Genomic DNA, 19288 nt, shown 5'->3' on the forward strand with positions numbered 1-19288 from the left:
TGTAGATATCTAGAGTAATTCAGAAATTTTCCGGGTTCGTCTCAACTTTCAATTAGGCTTTACGGGCCTAAGTTCTATTTATTTGCATTTAATAATTTTTTTGTAATTATTTAATTAACTATTTATTTTTCGAAACTTAGACTGGGATAACTAGTGACTAGAATTTTATGCCGATTGCAATGGTGTGATTTGTTTATTTAATTCTAATTTATGCAGATTTTGTAAAACTTGTATTTTATGAATTTATTCCTAAATTTATTTAATTTTTGTAATTAATTGGACAATCATTGGGTGTTGGTTTATAGTGCCAAAAATGGGTTTGTGGACTGTTGAACTTAGTGGGATTTTCAAGAGTTAAAATATTGTATTTTTGGTTAAAACTGACTGTGTACCTACTCACGATTTATTTTATCGGAAAGGATAAAAATGGTGATTTGATTAGTATACTATATCAGTATTTAGGAAGCTTCTGGCGAACATATTTAGTATACTATATCAATATTGAGGCAACTTTTGGTGAGTTATAATATCTACTATCAGCTTAGAATGAGTCAGTCCTAATTATGATTAGACTTTATAGATATTATTGATTGAGATGATCAGGGAATGGTCTCGTTAACATGGAATCACTGAGTCGATTGATCGATGGTTCGATCTGATTAGATGATTTGATTGGTTGAAATAATCGAATGTCTATTGGAATTATATCGACTTGCAGAAAGGAGCTGAGGCCAAGGTAAGTCCTCTGTTTCGTGTTTGCGCTTAGGCAGCCCTCAGGGCGTATTTTCTTCCTAGTTAGGTCTTAGGGGGTAGAACTCGTTGAGACGTCATCTAACCTTATTGTGGGATAACATTTCAGGTCCATAGAATGCAGCTCCTCCTAAGTTTGTTTGGGCGGTCTAAGAAGGTTACAGAGCAAACATCTTACATTCCGTTGCATAGGAGCCCTAGGGGCTTGATCTATATGCTGGTAAGGTCCATAGTTTGGGTCGATGCGAGTCTCGCCCACAAGGCGCCCCATCGATACAGATCATCATATTGCCAGGCTCAGGATGGCCATAGAGAGGGTCCCATACTGGAGTCTGAGATACCTTTCTATGTTCTAGAGGTGGCTTTTGGGAAGGGTACTATAGATCCCTCTGGAAGTTCGATAGTTATTGACACCTAATTTTTATATTCAAGCACATAAAAAATCTAATTAAAAAATTGATCCAAAAACGAAAAAAAAAAAAGGGCCGTGGGGGTTGGGTCGGGCAGGATCCGGCCTTGGCTCGGCCCGCCCCTCTTCCTCTTCTTTTCCCTCGCATGGGCTTTCGGCCCAGCCCTTCTCTTTTCCTTTTTCTTTTTCCCTCGCACAGCCCAACCTGCGTCTCTGTCATCTCCCTCGGCCGTTGTCTGCACGGAAAATCCGCGAAGCTAAAAGCAAAGTTGCCTGGATGAAAACGGAGCCACAACAGGGGGGCAGCATGATCGCATGGTAGGCGAGCGGTGCGATTCTCAAATCAGAGTCGGCTGGCAGAGGCTGTTGGTTGGTCAGCCCAAGGCACGCGGGCGAGCTAAGCGGGAAAAAGAGAAAGAAAAGACCAAAGGACGGGAGGGAAAAGAGGGGGCAAAACAAAGAGTGGAAGAGAGAGCAAAACAGAGAGGGAGAGAAAAGGGAGGAAGAGGAGACCCCCTAGAGGAACCATTGATTGCCACCGGAGTTGTTGACCGCTTCCAACCTCGCTGAAATCCTTAGAATAGAACAGAAAGAAGAAAGGAAAGAAAAGGCGAGAGAGGAAAAGAGAGAGAACCAAGAGGGGAGAGGAGGCAGAAAAAGGGGGAACTCGCCGAGGCCACCGCCACCGGCACGTCTCCTAATCGCTGCTAGCGCCACCGACGCATCTCTAGGCCGCCACTGCCACCGCCACCGACGCATCTCCGAGCCACCATTCCCGTCGGAACTTAGGTTGGCATTTCATCGAATCCCCGGTGTGCATTTTTGAGCTCGAGCTGGCTGAAGCTTGTCCCGTCCATTTCGGGTGAGCTCCGGCCTCCGTAGGTTCCCCTTAGGTTCCTGTTTGTTGTTGGTTGTTTGTTGGTCATCACTGTTGCCGCCTCAAGTCTCATTCGGGTCGGAAGCCCCCTAGTCCGCTATTGCCCTCAACATGTTCACCATAATGCCCGAGTGGGCTCTACCTCTGCGTAGAGCCCTAGGACCTCATGGTTGTCGGAGGGCGCCGCCGTGGCCAAGGAAGCTAGGCTGTCTCCTCGGCTAGCCATGGTGGCGCCGTCGCCGGCGTGCGCTCGTTTGACACCTCGGTCGCGACTTGGCGGTCGGGACCAAAGGGGGGTGCAGTCGAGCAAGCCGGATCTACGATCCGGCCCACTCGGCTCCTATTTTCATTTGGGCCCAGCTCTTGGGCCCAAGTTGAGCCAAGGTTAGGCCCAACCGGGCGATCGGGCCTAACCCAATCGAGGTCGGGTCGAGACCCGACCTGGGCAAAAAGATATAAAAAGTTATAAAAAACATTTTTTTAAAATATTTTTTAAAAATTAATTAAAAGGTTTTTATAAAAATAATTAAGAAAAAAATTAAAAATAACTTGTAAAATAAAAAATAACTTTTAAAAAAATCGAAAATTTTAAAAAATGTAGAGTTTGATTGGGCATTGTCATGTCTTGCCTTTTAATGTAACTAGGCATTTATTTGCTCGTATATCAATTACGTCGCATATTTAATTTGTATATTTAATTATGTTTGATTGCACGTGTTTAATTTTATGGTAATTAGCATCTTGGTATCTATGGTTGTTACTTTAATGATTGCGCACCCGCATGATTACCTTACATGTTAGTGGATAGGTATAAAATCAATCCAAACTGCCTGTCAAAAAATCATTTTGTTAAAATGAACAAGATTAGGTACCGAAGGGGCACTAATTGGTCAATTAGTGTAATAAAGTCCTTGACCCTAGATTCTCTAGTTACGTAGGAATTGCGGCACGCTCCTATGCCTCACTTGGTTTCTAGCCGACCCTAATAGGCTAGTGGCGACTCCTTTTGTGCAAAACTCCTAAAAAATACCCCAATGTCATGCAAGGTATGGGCTTAGGAGAGCCCGTGCCAAATCATGGGCCTTAGGCCCGTCCTTTAGGTAATACCCCTAAACCTGTTCTATCCCCCCAAGGGTTGCTCGTGACAATAGTAAACCCGGATCTTGAAGAACTAGAGTCCCCGGTGTATTCTGTTGAAAGCTCCAGTTGGAGTGTGGAGGGAGATGACGAGGAGGATGAGGACCCATAGTTGTTAAAACCCCCATTGTCGTGTAAACTTGTGAATATAGTGATTTGTATTGTATATATATGACTTGGTGTGTTATATATATGTATATATAAGTGTGCTATGGTGTTAGTTTTCAAAATATAGCCCTACTTTTCTATTCCATTGAATTGTTGTCTTGGGATTATTTATCTACTTCCACATGTGCACTAAAATGAATGGGTTGACAATGTGTCCTAGGACATTGCTATTTAATCGACTAAGCTGGGATGAACACATGCTCAGAGGATCAAGACATGACAAACTGAGATAAGAAATGTTAATTTTTTGATTTTTGAAAAGAAACTTTTATGGTAGACAATGTGGTCATTAGCACTCAAATCAATTATCCATGCGTCCCTAGAAATTAAATTCTTCAAGCAATATGAAGGACTTGTAAAACTCTCGGCTTTATTAGAAGCATCCAATTTCATCAAGTCCGTCAAAAGTACTTTATATTGATCACGGCTAATTGGTTGATTAAATTTGTCAACGCGTTGACCTATGACTTGAAAAATTATCAAAAAATCCTTTTGTTTTTGTTTTTTTCCATTTTTCTTTGGGTTTACCATGTAATTTCCAACAATTATTAATTGTATGATGTTGACATTTGCAATAATCACAATATAATTTACCTTTCCCTTTAAAATTCTTCCTAATGTACCTTGATGACATGGGAAAGATGACTTGTTGGATGGTTTAAAAATGGGAGCCATCGTGGTTTCATATGAGCCGTCAAATCCAAATGATGGGAAAAGGCCTCCTAAACCATCTAATCCTGCTAAGAAGAGCCCTTACGAGCCATCAAATCTAATTAGTGGATAGGGTACCCATGAGCCGTTACAAGATGACATCCAGACTGTTCATCCCTCTCTTGAAGTTTCTAGGTCTTCTCCAGGAAATCCTAGTTGCCCCCTCGCCTCTTTCTTTGCCCTTTAGTCACACCCCCTCTCTGTAAGGTGTTCGGTGAGTTGCGAACACGACCCCATCTCCGGCCTTGGGGTAATAAAAAGCGGCATGGCGTTGGTTCTCTTCCTGAACGGTGACCTGATAAATCCAACAAAGCATTGGCATGGTCTGCATGGTTGAGATTTGAGATCAAAATGAGAGTTAAGATTAGTTCAAAATGAGGAGAAATCTGGTCACTTTTACCATCTCCCTCGTGGTTCAATATTATTACAAAGTCAATTCTAACCCTTTAGTTTCTCTCAATTGCTTCTAACTTATTCCATAAGATTGAGAGCTTGTTGTAGACCATGGCTATAGTCTTATTGCCCTGTTTAAGATCTAAAAGTTGTTGGGTTAGTGAAAAAATCTTAACCCAATGTAGTTTTCCACACATATCTTTGATATTCTCCCACATCTTTCACAAGTCCTCTATCGAGGGTAGTTTGGCCGCACCTTTGGGATTGATGCAATTTCTGATCCATGTATGGACAAATTGATTGCATTTCATCCATAGTCGCGTTGGACGCTCATCGAACGGAATTGTTATCATTTTGTCAATAAATTAGTCTTTTTCCTTGGTGACAACGCTCACTGAAACTCCTGCAACTAGGTCAAATAGTTGGCGGGACTGAACAATTGTTGGGTTGATGAGCCGTAGCTCCAATCCTTTAGTCGTTGACGAGTAAAAGTGGGTTGTCAGACTCCAGGCAACCGTTGGTGGCAACGATCTGGTACGGTAGAAACCCAAGATGGGGAACTGGTAGGGATTCAGTCCTGAACCCGAAGTACTCAGTTTGGGTGTATGACGTTCATGAAAGAAATTCGGCCCAATGTCTAAGCTTGCCCTGAACATGGTCGGTGGGCCTCCATTGAATCCCCTGAGTTGAGCCTATTCTCCACAGCTTTGATTTATTGGCCATGGGCTTGTTTGTACGAGTGCATAGAACCATGGGTCAGGTGCCATCTAAATAGGTAGCCACCAAATGGATTGGCCCACAACAAGCTAGCCTGCCATAGGTTGCCCAAAGTGGGCTGGCCTGTGATCAGTTGTCCCTAATTAGGTTGGGCCTGGATTCCTTCTTCTTAATTCACAATCTCAACAGGTGGATCCAAGGTAGGTTCTTGGACTGGTGCATCTTGTTGCACAATTGACTCCTTTGGAGTTCGCTCTTTAGAAGTTGACAAATGCTCTCTAGGCATGGTGTTGGTAAGGAAAAATTGGGTTTTTTTGGTTTCTTTTTAAGGATATTTAGATACCGATTCCTACACTGGAGTGTTAATCTTGTTTTGCAGGTTAGTGTTCCTACAACAATGAAGGTGCAATACTATTCGGAGGACAATCAAGAAAAAGTGCATAAGCTCAGCCAAGAACATTTGATGTGATACCATGTCACAAATTGGAATGAAAGCGACAAGAAGAAGATAAATATTGTTAAATTATGTCTCAAATTTGAGCGTTAAAACGTGATTCGTTGGACTCTTGAAGCTGCACAAAAGAGGAAATATAAAAATAAATAAATAAAAAAGGGATGAAAGTTCTTCTTTGCTGCGAAGCCTGCGGAATCCGACTTGAAGGAAATCAAATCGTGGGGCCTAGAGTCAAAGTGTTGACTTTGGGCACACGCGCATGTAGGAGTTTTGGTGTGAAGGAGTCCTCTGCACGTGTAAAAAAAGGAAATAGGTGGGCCTAGGTCAAAGTTTGACCTGGGCACACATATAAAAGGAAGCCACCGAAGCAAAAGAAAAAAAAAGCTGCCGAAGCCCTTTCCGTTCGAAGCCGCCAAAGTCTACGTAGTTGAAGCCGTGCGTTCGTCGAGAGAGAAGCTGATCAAAAGAAAGAAAAAAGACATAGAGATCTTTTCTTTTTGGCGTACGACTTGAGCGCGTGGTAATTTTGTGCCATGATTTTATGTCCAAGTGAGTTGTTTATTTATAAACATTTTGGGTTTTTGGTTAAATCTAAGTGTGGGAAACACTTGAACGTTTAAGCGATTGTAAACTTTGATACTCCAATTATAGTGGATTATTTGCTCGGCTCTCCTCGTGGATGTAGATATCGATACTCGGACCAACCCACGTAAATTTCTGGTGTCCTTTTTTTTTTTTTATTTCTATTTCTCAAGGTGATTTCGCACGACGTAAATCAAGATCCTATCATTTCCGTATATTATATCCCAACAATTGGTATCAGAGCTTGGGGTTGGATTTCTTGATTGTGATTTGAAGCTTTTGCTAGTCTAATTATTATCTAGAAATTCTATTATTGCAATTATGTTTGAGAGAAAATCTGAAATTGAGAAGTTTGACAGGAGCAACAACTTTGTGTTATGGAGCATCAAGATGAGGGCATTATTGACAACACAAGGTTTGGCTAAGGCACTGGATGGTGAAGGTGAGTTGCCGATTATAATGAAAGCCTCTGAGAGGGTAAAGCTAATGGAAAAAGCAAAGAGTATAATCCTGTTAAATTTGTCAGATGAGGTCTTAATAGAGGTTGTTGAGGAGAAGGATGCCGTAGTATTATAGGCAAAACTTCAAGCACTCTATGGGAAGAAAGGTTTGAATAATCGCTTGTACATGTTGAAAAAGATGTTTCAATTTAGATATACTGAAGGTATGTCTATTAGAACCCACCTAAATGAATTTAATAAACTCATTATGGATCTGAAGAATGTCGGCAAGATACTTGATAATGAAGAACATGGCATGATGTTGTTAGCCTCTTTACCAAAATTATGAGAGCACTTTACTAATTTACTGTTAGAGGGGCGTACTACAATTACCTCAGAAGAGGTAAAGTCCGTCTTATTCTCTAAGGAGTGGCCGAGAAAGTTGCGTGATGACGGTCTAGCACAAGGAGTAGCGCAAGCACTAACGATTCAGGGTAGAGAACAACATCAATGGCCTAGTAGTAGCAGAGGTAAAAGCAGATCGAAATCATGCCATAGAAAGACCAAGCAACACGTGAAATGCTTTGAGTGTCACGATGAGGGGCACATCAAGAGAGATTGTCCAAAGCAGAGGAATAAAGCTAATAGGCAGAATGCCACAAGTAGTGTGACAAACGTTGCCAAGGGGAGCACTAGTGATGCAAAAACTATTTTATGTGTGACTGTTATTTCGTTAGAAGACGAATAGGTGCTAGATTTGGGGTGTTCTTATCACATGACGCTCATAAAAACTGGTTTACTACTTACCAAGCTACATATGGTGGTAGAGTTTTTTTGGGGAATAATGCAATCTGTAAGGCTGTGGGGTTAAGGATAATTCGGATTCGAATACACAATTGGGTGATGCGCACATTGACAGATGTGAGGCATGTACCATAGCTCAAGAAAAACCATATTTCTCTGGGGACACTCGATGACATCGGGTGTAGGTACACTGCTGAAGGTGGAGTACTGAAGATCTCTCAAGGTGTCATGACAGTAATTAAGGGGAAGAAAGTGAATACTCTCTATCATCTACTGGGAGAAACCGTGACTGGAACCGCTACAGTTTCATCAAGTGAGTCAAACTCTAACTTGACTCAATTATAACATATGCGTTTAGGGCACATGAGTGAGGCAAGTATGACAATGCTGAGTGAAAGGGGGTTGTTGAAGGGTTAAAAGACAAGGAAGCTGGACTTATGTGAGCACTACATCTATGGGAAGCAGCACCAAGTTAAGATTACTATAACTATTCATTCGATCAAACGACCAGTTGAATATATTCATTAAGACGTCTGGGGCCTGTCTTCGGTTCCTTCGAAAGGAGGTGCCTGATCTATGCTAACATTTATCGTCGACTAGTCGAGGAAGGTATGGGTATACTTCCTAAAGCACAAATATGAAATGTTTGATCAGTTCAAGAAATTTAAGATATTGATTGAGAAGCGGTCAGATAAACAAATCAAGTGCCTGAGAACTGATAATGGCATGGAGTTCTGTGGTAAAGATTTTACCGAATTCTATGAGAAAGAATGTATTATGAGACACCGCACAGTACATGGGGCACCATAGCAGAATGGCGTGGCAGAACGAAAGAACATAACTTTGCTTGAGTGAGCTCGATGCATGCTTTCACATGCAGGACTTGGCAATGAATTTTGGGCCGAAGCAGTGAACATGGCATGTTACCTGGTTAATTGATCTCCATCATCTACTATCAAGTGGAAGACTTCTGAGGAAGTATGATCAAGGAAACCTGTTGATTACTCTGGATTATGTATATTCGGATGTTCTGCGTATGCTCATGCGAGTGATGGTAAGCTTGAGTCGAGGGCCAAGAAGTGCATATTTCTGGGTTATGCACATGGGGTGAAGGCTACCGGCTATGGTGCACTGATTCCAGATCACCAGGTTTTCTAATTAGCAGAGATGTGATATTCGACGAGACTATAATGTTTCAATAGAAGAGTTTTGATACACAACCAGTAGAGAAGACAGATCATGGTGTCATTAGTGAGGTGGAGCTTCAGGTGGAGACTCCGGAGACATCAAATGTAACAGAAGTTGAGACTGCAGATGAAGCCGCAGCTCCTGAAGTCGATGATAATGAACAACCAGCACAGCCGGAGCAGACTATAGCCGCAAATAGACAGAGAAAATAAATTAAATCACCGATACGTTATGGTTATACATATATTACTTATGCATTGACTGTAGGTGATAAGGTGGAGACAGATGAACCTTCGTCTTACTCTGAGGGGATGGCTAGTTCGGAGTCGTCGCAGTGGCTAGGGGCTATGAGTGAAGAGATAGAATCACTCCATCGAAATCAGACATAGGAGTTGGTCAAAGTACCCAAGAGTCAAAAGATTGTCAGAAGTAAATGGGTCTTCAAACAGAAAGAGAGCATTCCTAGTATTGAGGCAGCGAAGTATAAGACAAGACTTGTGGCGAAGGGATATACACAATGTAAGGGCATTGACTACAATGATGTGTTTTCTCCTGTGGTAAGACATACTTATATTCGTGTTTTACTTGCCTTAGTTGTTTCGCAGGATCTCAAGTTAGAGCAATTAGATATGAAAACTGCGTTTCTTCATGGTGAGTTGGAGGAGCAGATTTACATGAGGCAACTAGAGGGATTTGCTATTTCGAGTAAGGAAGATCATGTTTGTTTGTTGAATAAATTTTTGTATGGGCTAAAGCAGTCTCCTAGGCAGTAGTATAAATGTTTTGATGCTTTCATGGCTAATCAAGACTATTAAAAAAGTCAGATGGATAACTGCGTTTACTATAGGAGATTGGAGAATGGTTCTTTGATTTATCTATTATTATATATTGATGATATGCTAATAGCAGCTAAGAATATGTCTGATATTGATGTGCTGAAGAGACAGTTAAATGCTGAATTTGAGATGAAAGATTTAGGTATTGTAAAGAAAATTTTGGGTATGGAGATTTTATGTGATAGGATTGTAGGAGTTTTACGTCTATTTTAGAAGAAATATATTGAGAATATCGTGGCACGTTTTAATATGCAGACGACAAAATCTGTAAGTACACCTTTAGCGAAATACTTTAAACTTTCAGATAAATTATCACCGCAGACTAAGGAAGAGGAGGAGCATATATCCCATGTTCCTTATTCTAGTGCCGTCGGTAGTATTATGTATGCTATGGTGTGCACTAGGCCTGATATTTCACAAGCTTTGAACATAGTTAGTTGCTATATGAAGCATCCTGGTAAAACTCATTGGGAAGTTGTGAAGTGGATCCTCAAATATTTGAAGAGGACAACAGACATGAGTATAGTGTATCGAAGGGATAGCAATGGCAGTGAGACCACTGGTTTTGTGGATTCAGATCACGTTGGTGACTTGGATGATTGCAATCTTTAGCAGGGTACGTGTTTACGCTAGTGGGCGGTGCAATTAGTTGGAAAGCGTCATTACAGGATCACATTGCCTTTTTTTTTACTGAGGCAGAGTACATGGCATTAACCTTTGTAGCGAAGGAGGCGATATGGTTACAAAGTTTACTCTCAGACTTTGGGTTAGAACAGAAAAGTGTGGATATACACTACGATAACCAAGGTGTGATACATTTGGTGTATAATCTAGTTTATCACAAGCAAACGAAGCATATCAACATTAATGACCACTTCATCCAAATTGTCTTAGCTAAGGGTAATGTTATTGTCAAAAAGATTGTTACAGTAGATAATTCGATAGACATGATGATTAAGTCTGTTCCTTTAGGCAAGCTCAAGCTCTACTTGAACTCTATTGGCGTCTGTGGAGAGTGAGCACCCATCAGGGCATTGGGAGAGCAACGTGGATGATGAGCACTATAAATTGGCTTCAAACATCAAGCCAATGTGGAAAATTGTTAAATTATGTCTCGAATTTGAGCATTTACAAAACGCGATTTGCTAGACTCTTAAAGCTGCACAAAAGAGGAAATATAAAAATAAATAAATAAATAAAGGGATGAAAGTTCTTCTTTGCTACGAAGCTTGCGGAATCCACCTTGAAGGAAATCATATCGTGGGGCCGAGAGTCAAAGTGTTGACTCTGGGCACACACGCGTAGAAGTTTTGGCGTGAAGGAGTCCTTTGCACGCGTGAAAAAAAAAAAGGAAATAGGTGGGCCCAGGTCAAAGTTTGACCTGGGCACACGAATAAAAGGAAGCCGCCAAAGCAAAAAAGAGAGCCGCCGAAGCCCTTTCCGTTCGAAGCCACCAAAGTCTACGTAGTTGAAGCTGTGCGTCCGCCGAGAGAAATCTGATCGAAAGAAAGAAAAAAGATGCAGAGATCTTTTCTTTTTGGCATACGACTTAAATGCGTGGTAATTTTGTGTCATGAATTTATGTCCAAATAAGTTGTTTATTTATAAACACTTTGGGTTTAGAGTTAAATCTAAATGTGAGAAACATTTGAGCGTTTGAGTATTGTAAACTCTGATACTTTGATTATAGTTGATTATTTGTTGTTGGCTATCCCTATGGACGTAGGTACCGATACTCAGATCGAACCACGTAAATTTCCGATGTCCTTATTTTTCTGGTGAATTCGCGTTGACGTAAATTACAAAATCCTGTCGTTTCCGCGTATTATATTCCAACGAATATCATGGAGGAAAATTGTGTACTTTGCACTTCATTGATTGTATTCTCGATGTACAAGAGGATCACTATATAATATAGAAAATGATCAATAAAAGGGAAAGACTATATTTTTTCTAATCTAGGTGTATCGAATCTAATCCTAGGTTGATGTAGACAATCAATTACAACCTCAAATATATCGATTGTAATCCCGTCAAATCTCTAATATCTCGAGCATATCTTCCAACACGGACTACGTTCAGCCCCACTTCTCCTCCTATACACCATCAATCTTCTATTGATTCGTTGAAAAGACATTGGCAGAGTGATTAATTAATTATATCAATCTAAATAAATAAACTTTTTTATAGTTGTCGAATGTTGCAGTGCCACTTTTTGTGTCCACTAAGTGGAAAGTTGGGAAAAGTATGGGCTGGGAAGTCGGTCAATTCTCCAAAGCAAAAGAAAGCATGATCACATTTTTTTTTTACCACTTTCTTGTCTTGAGAAGACAATTTCCCTCTTCTTCTTTTTTTCCTTTTTTAAAAGTTGAAGGGACGGCACTCCCATTACCAACTTTCCCATTGGTACCTGTATTGAAGTTGGATTTTCAGTTTTGTCTCTGGCGTGTTTCAGCATTACGACACACAGTACATTTTGTTAGAGCAGCAGTACGTCTTGATCCCTGCCAATATGATAGTTGCTCAAAAGGTGCACTTAATATCTCTTAATTTTTTTTCCAATCACCTAAATGTCCTATGACTTTTCAATGGATTGATTACTTAAATACCATAACTTTTTAAATACATTCAAAACAAATGCTACGTCACATCGGATTTCCAAGACTTGGATGAAAGTTTTAAAATTTTTTTGACATTTAAGTAATTAATAAAAAGTCATGACACACAAGTGAATATTTTTTTTTAAGCTATCACATTTAAGTGATCAGAAAAAATTATAGCACTCAAGTGAGTATCGTATGAGGGTCATGACACTTGTGATGTCCTTATCCCATTAGGATTAAGTCCCACGTATGTGATAATAAGGATAATACTCCCAATGCTTATGTTATAGGCTAAAGAAATAATGACCTTCGTAAGAAAACCTCAATGTGAACCTTAATATGAACGGAAGTACCGTCGCTTCGCCGTAAAAATGGGGAATGTCCCCACCATTTCCAAGTTGCCTCTTATTTTCCCACGAAATAGCCGAATCACTAAGGAGACCACTCTCCCGCTCGTCTATAAATCCTCCAAAATCACATCTATTAGATACAACTCTTATACCTCTATCCTCATCAGTATACTTCAGCTTCTGAATATGGAGAGCAAGGAGTCATTGATTGGAACTACTCTGCCGATGGCTGTTAGAGACAGCATCGAGTCATCTCTAGGGGCTGAATTCGAGGTGTTCTTAAATTTTAGAGGGCCTGACACTCGTCTGAATTTTGCCAATTGCCTCTATCACTCTATGGACGGAGCTGGGATTCGCGTTTTCAGAGACAATGAAGAGATTAGAAAAGGCGAAGTAATCAATGGCAAACTGGAGCTCACAATCAAGAGCTCCGCAATCTATATGCCCATCTTTTCTAGAAATTACGCGTCGAGTGCATGGTGCCTTCGCGAGCTTGCATACATGATGGATTGCTCAAGAAACAGAATCGGCAAAGCAATGATCTTGCCGATTTTCTTTGACGTGGATCCTGAAGATGTCAAGCTCAAAACCGGATTATACCAAGACGCTCTGCGGAGGCATGAGGAGAAGTTTGGCTACGATGAAGTGCAGCGATGGAAGGAGGCTATGAGGGAGGTCGCTCAAATCAAAGGATGGGATCTCAAATATAAAGGGTAAGGTTTTAGCTTTTCTTTCTTTCTTTTTGAATTAGATACTTGATATAGAGAATATACATGATAAAAATACTCCCATCCTTGCATCAAAAGTTTGAACTGGCTATTGCCCTCTCTTCCATTGACTTATTTATGACTCAATTCACACATATTAAATAACTACCTACTACACATTCACTCAATTAGATAATCACTCAATTCGTTTCAAAACTAGATCAATTCTCTACTAAGACATGACAAATCCAATTTAAATTCCTTATTAGATTTGCATCTTTTGGCTACAATAAAAATATCTTTGCTTCAATTCTAAATCAATTTTGTATAGTCTAATATAGGTAACATTGTTCTAGCTATCTCTATTTTAATCCATGCAAAACCGGAATACAGAGAGCACAGACTACATGTGTACAATGAAAAACGAATAAACCAATGCCATGCATGTGTTTAGAGAGAGGAAATCCTAAGGTTTCGATTATTACAAGTTACGAATATGGGAGTATCTTTTATATAATTTAAGATTTCATTCTTACATTAACGATTTACAGCTTTGACCATTGAATATAATATACAAAAGCAATTCATTTTAAGTAAATTGATATGGATTTTGAATTTTTTTTTAGATAAAAAAGAATTAGAGCTTGAACCTCTGTATGAGATTTCTTTTCATATAACATAAATCAATATTTTCTCGGAATTTTTTTCCTATATATCTGCAGAGTATAAATACAAAACTTTTCGGAAGCGGGGCAGTCGCCCCCGCTCGACCCCCTTCCTCCGTGGGTGGCTGTATTTAATTATGATATTCCTGAACTTGATAGGTTAATATTCTATCTGCAATACTTTTTACTAGACTCTGTGTCAAATTTGACAGCCAAGGTGAACTCATTAGATCAATCGTGGCTGAAGTTTTGATCAAGCTGAATAAAAGAGCCAAAAATTTGCCCGATCATATAGTTGGAATTCAGGATCGTGTTGAAGACGTCATGCACTTATTAGATGAAGATTTTCCTGATGTACGCTATCTAGTAATCCATGGTATGGGAGGCATCGGTAAAACAACCCTTGCAAAGGTTGTCTTTAATCAAATTTCTAGTCGGTTTCATGGATGTAGCTTTCTTTCTAATGTCCGAGAAGCTTCAAAAGGCAGCAAAGTTGTTCAATTGCAAAGGCAATTGTTGTCAGAAATTCTTCACTTCAAACTAGTGGAGATTTCTGATTCTGATGTAGGGATTAACCAAATTAAAAGAAGATTCCGTGACAAGAAAGTCCTCATTGTCCTTGACGACCTAAATACATGGGACCAATTTGCAAAACTTGCAGAAAAGCGTGATTGGTTTGGTCAAGGGAGCAGAATTATTATTACAACAAGGGACACAAACTTTTTGCCAATCGAAGAGGAGAACCAAGAAAATAGTGTCCCATTGCATTCCGAAGAGTTTAAAGTATATCAAATGAGAGAATTGCACCATTGCCATGCTCAACAACTTTTTTGTAGGCATGCTTTCAGAATGGATTCACCTCCACATGATTATGATGATATTTCTTGCGATATCATTTGCAAAGCTGGTGGACTTCCTTTGGCTCTCGAGGTTATTGGTTCCTCTCTTTATTGCAAAAGTGAACGATTTTGGAAAGACACATTAAAGAAATTAAATTTAGTTCCCAAGCAAGATGTCCATGACAAATTAAAGATTAGTTTTGAAATGCTTGAGGATGCACAAAGAGAAATTTTTCTCGATATTGCATGTTACTTTATTGGTGAAGAAAGAACCCATCTACATTATATGTGGAAAGCATTGGATTTTTTCCCAAGAAGCGATGTCATTGTTCTTACCTGTATGTCTTTGATAAAGATTGTCAATGATAGATTGCTGATGCATGATCTCCTCAGAGATCTTGGAAGAGAAATTGTTCGACTGGAAGACCCCAAATTTCCTAAGAAGCGTAGCAGACTATGGTGTCCTAAGGTTGCGTTGGATGTAGTGCAGACTAGAAAGGTAAATTTTATTCATAAATATTATTTTCTCAATCAAGAGAACATCAGCTTGAAGTCTAGAGTATATGCTTGGATGTGTTCTTCTTCGTGTGTTGCATATCGCACAAAACTAAATTTATTTAATTTGAGTGAAATGAAGGTAATATCACAATTTACATCTAGCAAAAGATGATAATAGCTTAAATTTACAATTTGAAAGTAAAATCAATCATGATAGTTTGGTGGAATGCGATCTGCCTTTTTTTTCACCATAGAAAGTTGGGCATATGCCTTTTCATGTTGCCAGGGAACAGAGAACATCATAGCCCTCAAACTAATCAGACTTTCCAAAGAGCACAACTTTACAAGTGATGAGTTTTCAAGGCTCCCTAGCTTAAGGTTCTTGGAATTAGAGGGGGGAAACTTGGTTGGAGACTTCAAAAATCTTCTCTCAAGTCTAAGATGGCTCTCTTGGCACCGTTGCCCTTCAGAGCTGTAGGCGGTCAATCTATGTTTATGGAACTTAACTGTGCTTAAGCTTTTGGACAGCGACATTCCAGAGAATTGGAATGGATGGGGCCCATTCTTGGTATGGTTTTGTAACACGTGTACCTTTGTTGCAATTTGCCTTGCATACTTTTCTAATTCTAATTTGTTTCCTAGGTGAATCATGACTTGAAAGTAATACATCTCATGAGATGTCATCTCTCAAGAACTCCTGACTTCTCAACATGCTTGAATTTGAAGATACTGGTTCTTGATGGACATTGTCCAAAGTCACTACAAATTGGTAGCTCTATCAGTAAGCTAGAGCGACTAAAGCACTTGGAAATAATTGCAGCCCAAGTTCAGCCATCAAGGCTGTCAACAGGCTTCCATTTTGACTTGTTCGCAGTGCCTCCTGCAATATGTGATCTAAAATACCTGTCAAGTCTAAAGCTGGAGGGGCAATGTATGCGAGAGCTTCATCCATCTATTGGAGAGATGGCGGGCTTGACATGCTTGTCTTTAAGGGGTTGTTGTCGGCTTAGAAAACTTCCTCTATCCATTGGGAAATTGAGATCATTGCTCCTTTTGAATTTGCTCTACACAAGAATCGAAGAGTTACCTGATTCTATTGGAGAACTCAAAAGGTTGGAGGAAATGAATCTAGGATACACTCAAATAAGGGAGCTACCAAGCACCATTGGAGGACTAAAATCATTGCTTGCCTTAAACTTGCAGCGTACAAAGATTACAGAACTGCCTCCATCTATTGGGTATCTTATAAGGCTTGAATGCTTATTAATGGCTGGGAGTAAGATAAAAGAGTTACCGAAGGCCATAGGGATGTTGGAGAATCTTAAAGTGTTGGAATCCCGCAATTGTAAAAATTTGGATGGGGAAATCCCAAGCGAGATTGGACGAGTATCCTCTTTGGAGGTGCTGGACGTATCAGGTAGCAAGGTAAGCAGGGTGCCAACCACCATTAATCAGCTGTCTCGTCTTCAAGAACTTCGTTTTGGAGATTGTCATAAGCTTGAAAGGTTGCCGCAACTTCCTGCAAGCCTAAAAGTTCTGTGTTTCGGAGCGGGGACTGCGCTTGGCTCCCCCGCACAAACTTTATCCAAGGGGAAAGGGAAGTCAGCAAAGCTGGAGGATTGGAATATCACATGGCCCTCTCAGCTTTGGGCACTTAGCATATTTTGTGATGATCCTCGATCTCTCACAAAGCTTCCCTCCAGTCTTTCTCTTCTGGAATTAAGAGATGTCCAGTCACCGATAAAACAGCCATTCTTGTCCAACTTGAGATATTTGAAACATTTGTCCAGGTTAACACTCTTTAGATGTTGGTTGAAAGAGATCGAGTTTGAACAGTTAGAGAATCTCCATTGTTTGAGTGTGGCTGAATCTGAATCTCTGGTGAGGCTATCAGGTCTATCAAACTTAGGAAAGCTCGAAGAGCTAACAGTGAGGAGTTGCTCGCAGCTGATCGAGATTCGAGATATAGAAGAATTGCAATCGTTGAAGGAATTATTAATTAGGAAATGCAGCTCCATAAAAAGGTTACCTAATCTATCAAAACTATATAAGTTGCGGACACTGCACCTCTTTAACTGTGAATCACTGCAATATTTGCCTGATGTATCAAATGCATGTCATCCCTCTGTTCATGGATGCCCAATGTTAGGCGAGTCTAGTGACGACAGTGCGAATTACGTGTGCGGTTTACTCAGTCAATCAAACCTAAGGAACAGAAGGAATTGAAACAATTGGAAGCATCATCATCACTTTCGGCACCACGGCTCCATCGAAAAGGTCTACTGATCTATCAAAACCTTGAGGTGTAAGTCAAAGGTGGCGTGAGAGTGTGCACCTTCTCTCTATGGATATATTTATAGCTAAATATAATGTAACATTCTCTCTCAAAGTTGGTTTTAGTATTATTGTATCTCTTTTATTGTGCACTATATATGGTCTAGCAAGTGATTTTGATTAATGTCTAGCTTTTCAAGTTCCATTTTAAGTTTGAAATGGGATCGTCATAAATAGTAGAAAAGCACGAAAGCTCTTTTTCTATGATTCACTTGCCTATCGACGGAGACGTTTACTAATTTAACGTCAAAAATAATATAATCCTACCGGATAATGTCATCTATCTCATCTAATAATCTGAAAAGTAATTTGGTGGTTTAAGGGAGAGACCTATGTGTTTTTGACACTCGGTACTCTCCTCATTTCACAAGTACTTTGCCTAATTTTCTTTTCCTTTTCCCTTCCCATTTTTTTTAGATCATTGTCTCCTTTCAAACAATCAGCCAACCTTTTATTGTTTTCTTCCTTTTGGCTTCTAGAGATGCATGTCCATATTTTCTTCTCTTTTTTTTTTCTTTTCCTAAGCTAACTTGATAGGATAAACAAATAAAGAATTGGCAAGATTTTTTTTTAAAGAAAACTCGCATCAAGCTTCGCCGTAATAGTATTAAATAAAGAGGCAAAAACTCGTCTCCACAAAGTGACAAAATTACAGGGAAATACAATTTATTGAGAAAAATCGTAACAAATTAAAGCTACATGGAAAATATCAATAAGGCACATGTCATTAACCAATTCAATGGTGAGATGAAATTAAACTAAAGTAGAGTATTTTCATAGTTAGCACAGCATGATCATAGTAAACTCGGCTCTGAAATTAAAGAGGTTAAACTCAAATTATCTAACAAACAAATTTTTTTATGAATAAATATTGTATTAGGACTAAAAGACTATAGTATGCAAAAGACATCAATAATCTCCAAACTTTTGCAAAATATTTAATTGGGTCTCTAAACTTTTTTTGTACCATTTTGTTCATATTGTTCCTTTCATTAAAAAACTGTTGACAAGGCTGTTAAAACGCGGATAAATTCCATGGTGGCATCCTAGTTGGCTATTTCAATCATAAGAATACAACAAGTATTTTCCGGAAAAAAAAAAAAAACAAAGAAAAATTCAACAAGAGCACCTGCAAAATGAGATCCAAACTTTGCCGTCATCCCGGGCACACGACATCAGCAAGCTCTCGGCAAAGCGAAACTGAAGGTGCCGAAGAGGTGGTCAAAAAGTGATGGAGAATATGCTTAAGGAGATTCTAAGTCGAACTTGTAGAATCCGGATCCGCTGGGGCCATGGCCCCCGCGGGCTTTTTAGCTTTTGTGGTTGCTTAAATTGAAACAAAGTATTTTGCTCCTAAAACTCTCTACTTGAGCATAGTGAGTGTTACAAAAGCAAGAAATCGGACACAAGAAGATATATTGAACATAGTATTTAGGTGATTCAGTTGGTGTGACCTATGGTTATAAGGAGAGGATAGCAAAGAATTCCACTATAGATCACACCATATAATAGAGATTACAATTATTCTCGAAACACTTAAATACTCATTATTTTCTAGCCCCCAATTGTGTGGTCTCGATTTTCTTTTATTAGCCGCTATTTCCAAGAGGCGCTTGAGCTCTTAAATTACATCTTCAATGTTTGAAATTGCGAAAGTCTTGCTCATAAATTACATCTTCAGTGTTTGAAACAGCAAAAATCTTACATTAATATTTGTGAATTTCTTTATGAGATTGAGAGATTATTTTCTGAGAAAAAAACCCTTCTTATATATAGATATGAGTTTAGATCCAAAATTAAAATCTCTTTTTTAGAGAACCTAGTTA

At 39.5% G+C, this 19288-nt stretch overlaps 1 protein-coding gene across 1 annotated transcript; it reads left to right on the forward strand.

The window, feature by feature from the left end:
* The first annotated feature begins 12440 nt into the window (after nt 1-12440).
* LOC108958188 (disease resistance protein RPV1-like) lies at nt 12441-17354 on the forward strand. Its single transcript, XM_039303009.1, has 5 exons — nt 12441-13132; nt 14004-14465; nt 14628-14721; nt 14986-15129; nt 15771-17354. The coding sequence occupies exons 1-5, from the start codon at nt 12441-12443 to the stop codon at nt 17352-17354; spliced, it is 2976 nt and encodes a 991-aa protein (XP_039158943.1).
* Nucleotides 17355-19288: the final 1934 nt, after the last annotated feature.

Source organism: Eucalyptus grandis, chromosome 10 (assembly GCF_016545825.1).
Source record: "Eucalyptus grandis isolate ANBG69807.140 chromosome 10, ASM1654582v1, whole genome shotgun sequence".
NCBI lineage: Eukaryota > Viridiplantae > Streptophyta > Magnoliopsida > Myrtales > Myrtaceae > Eucalyptus > Eucalyptus grandis.

What these genes read in the sequence shown, in the direction of transcription:
- LOC108958188 (XM_039303009.1), top strand. Translation starts at nt 12,441, where the DNA reads ATGGGGAATGTCCCCACCATTTCCAAGTTGCCTCTTATTTTCCCACGA. An exon ending in GACTTCCTTTGGCTCTCGAG is followed by an intron (nt 14,722 to 14,985) that starts GTTATTGGTTCC and finishes TCTTTGATAAAG; the next exon opens with ATTGTCAATGATAGATTGCT. An exon ending in ATGTAGTGCAGACTAGAAAG is followed by an intron (nt 15,130 to 15,770) that starts GTAAATTTTATT and finishes TTTGTTTCCTAG; the next exon opens with GTGAATCATGACTTGAAAGT.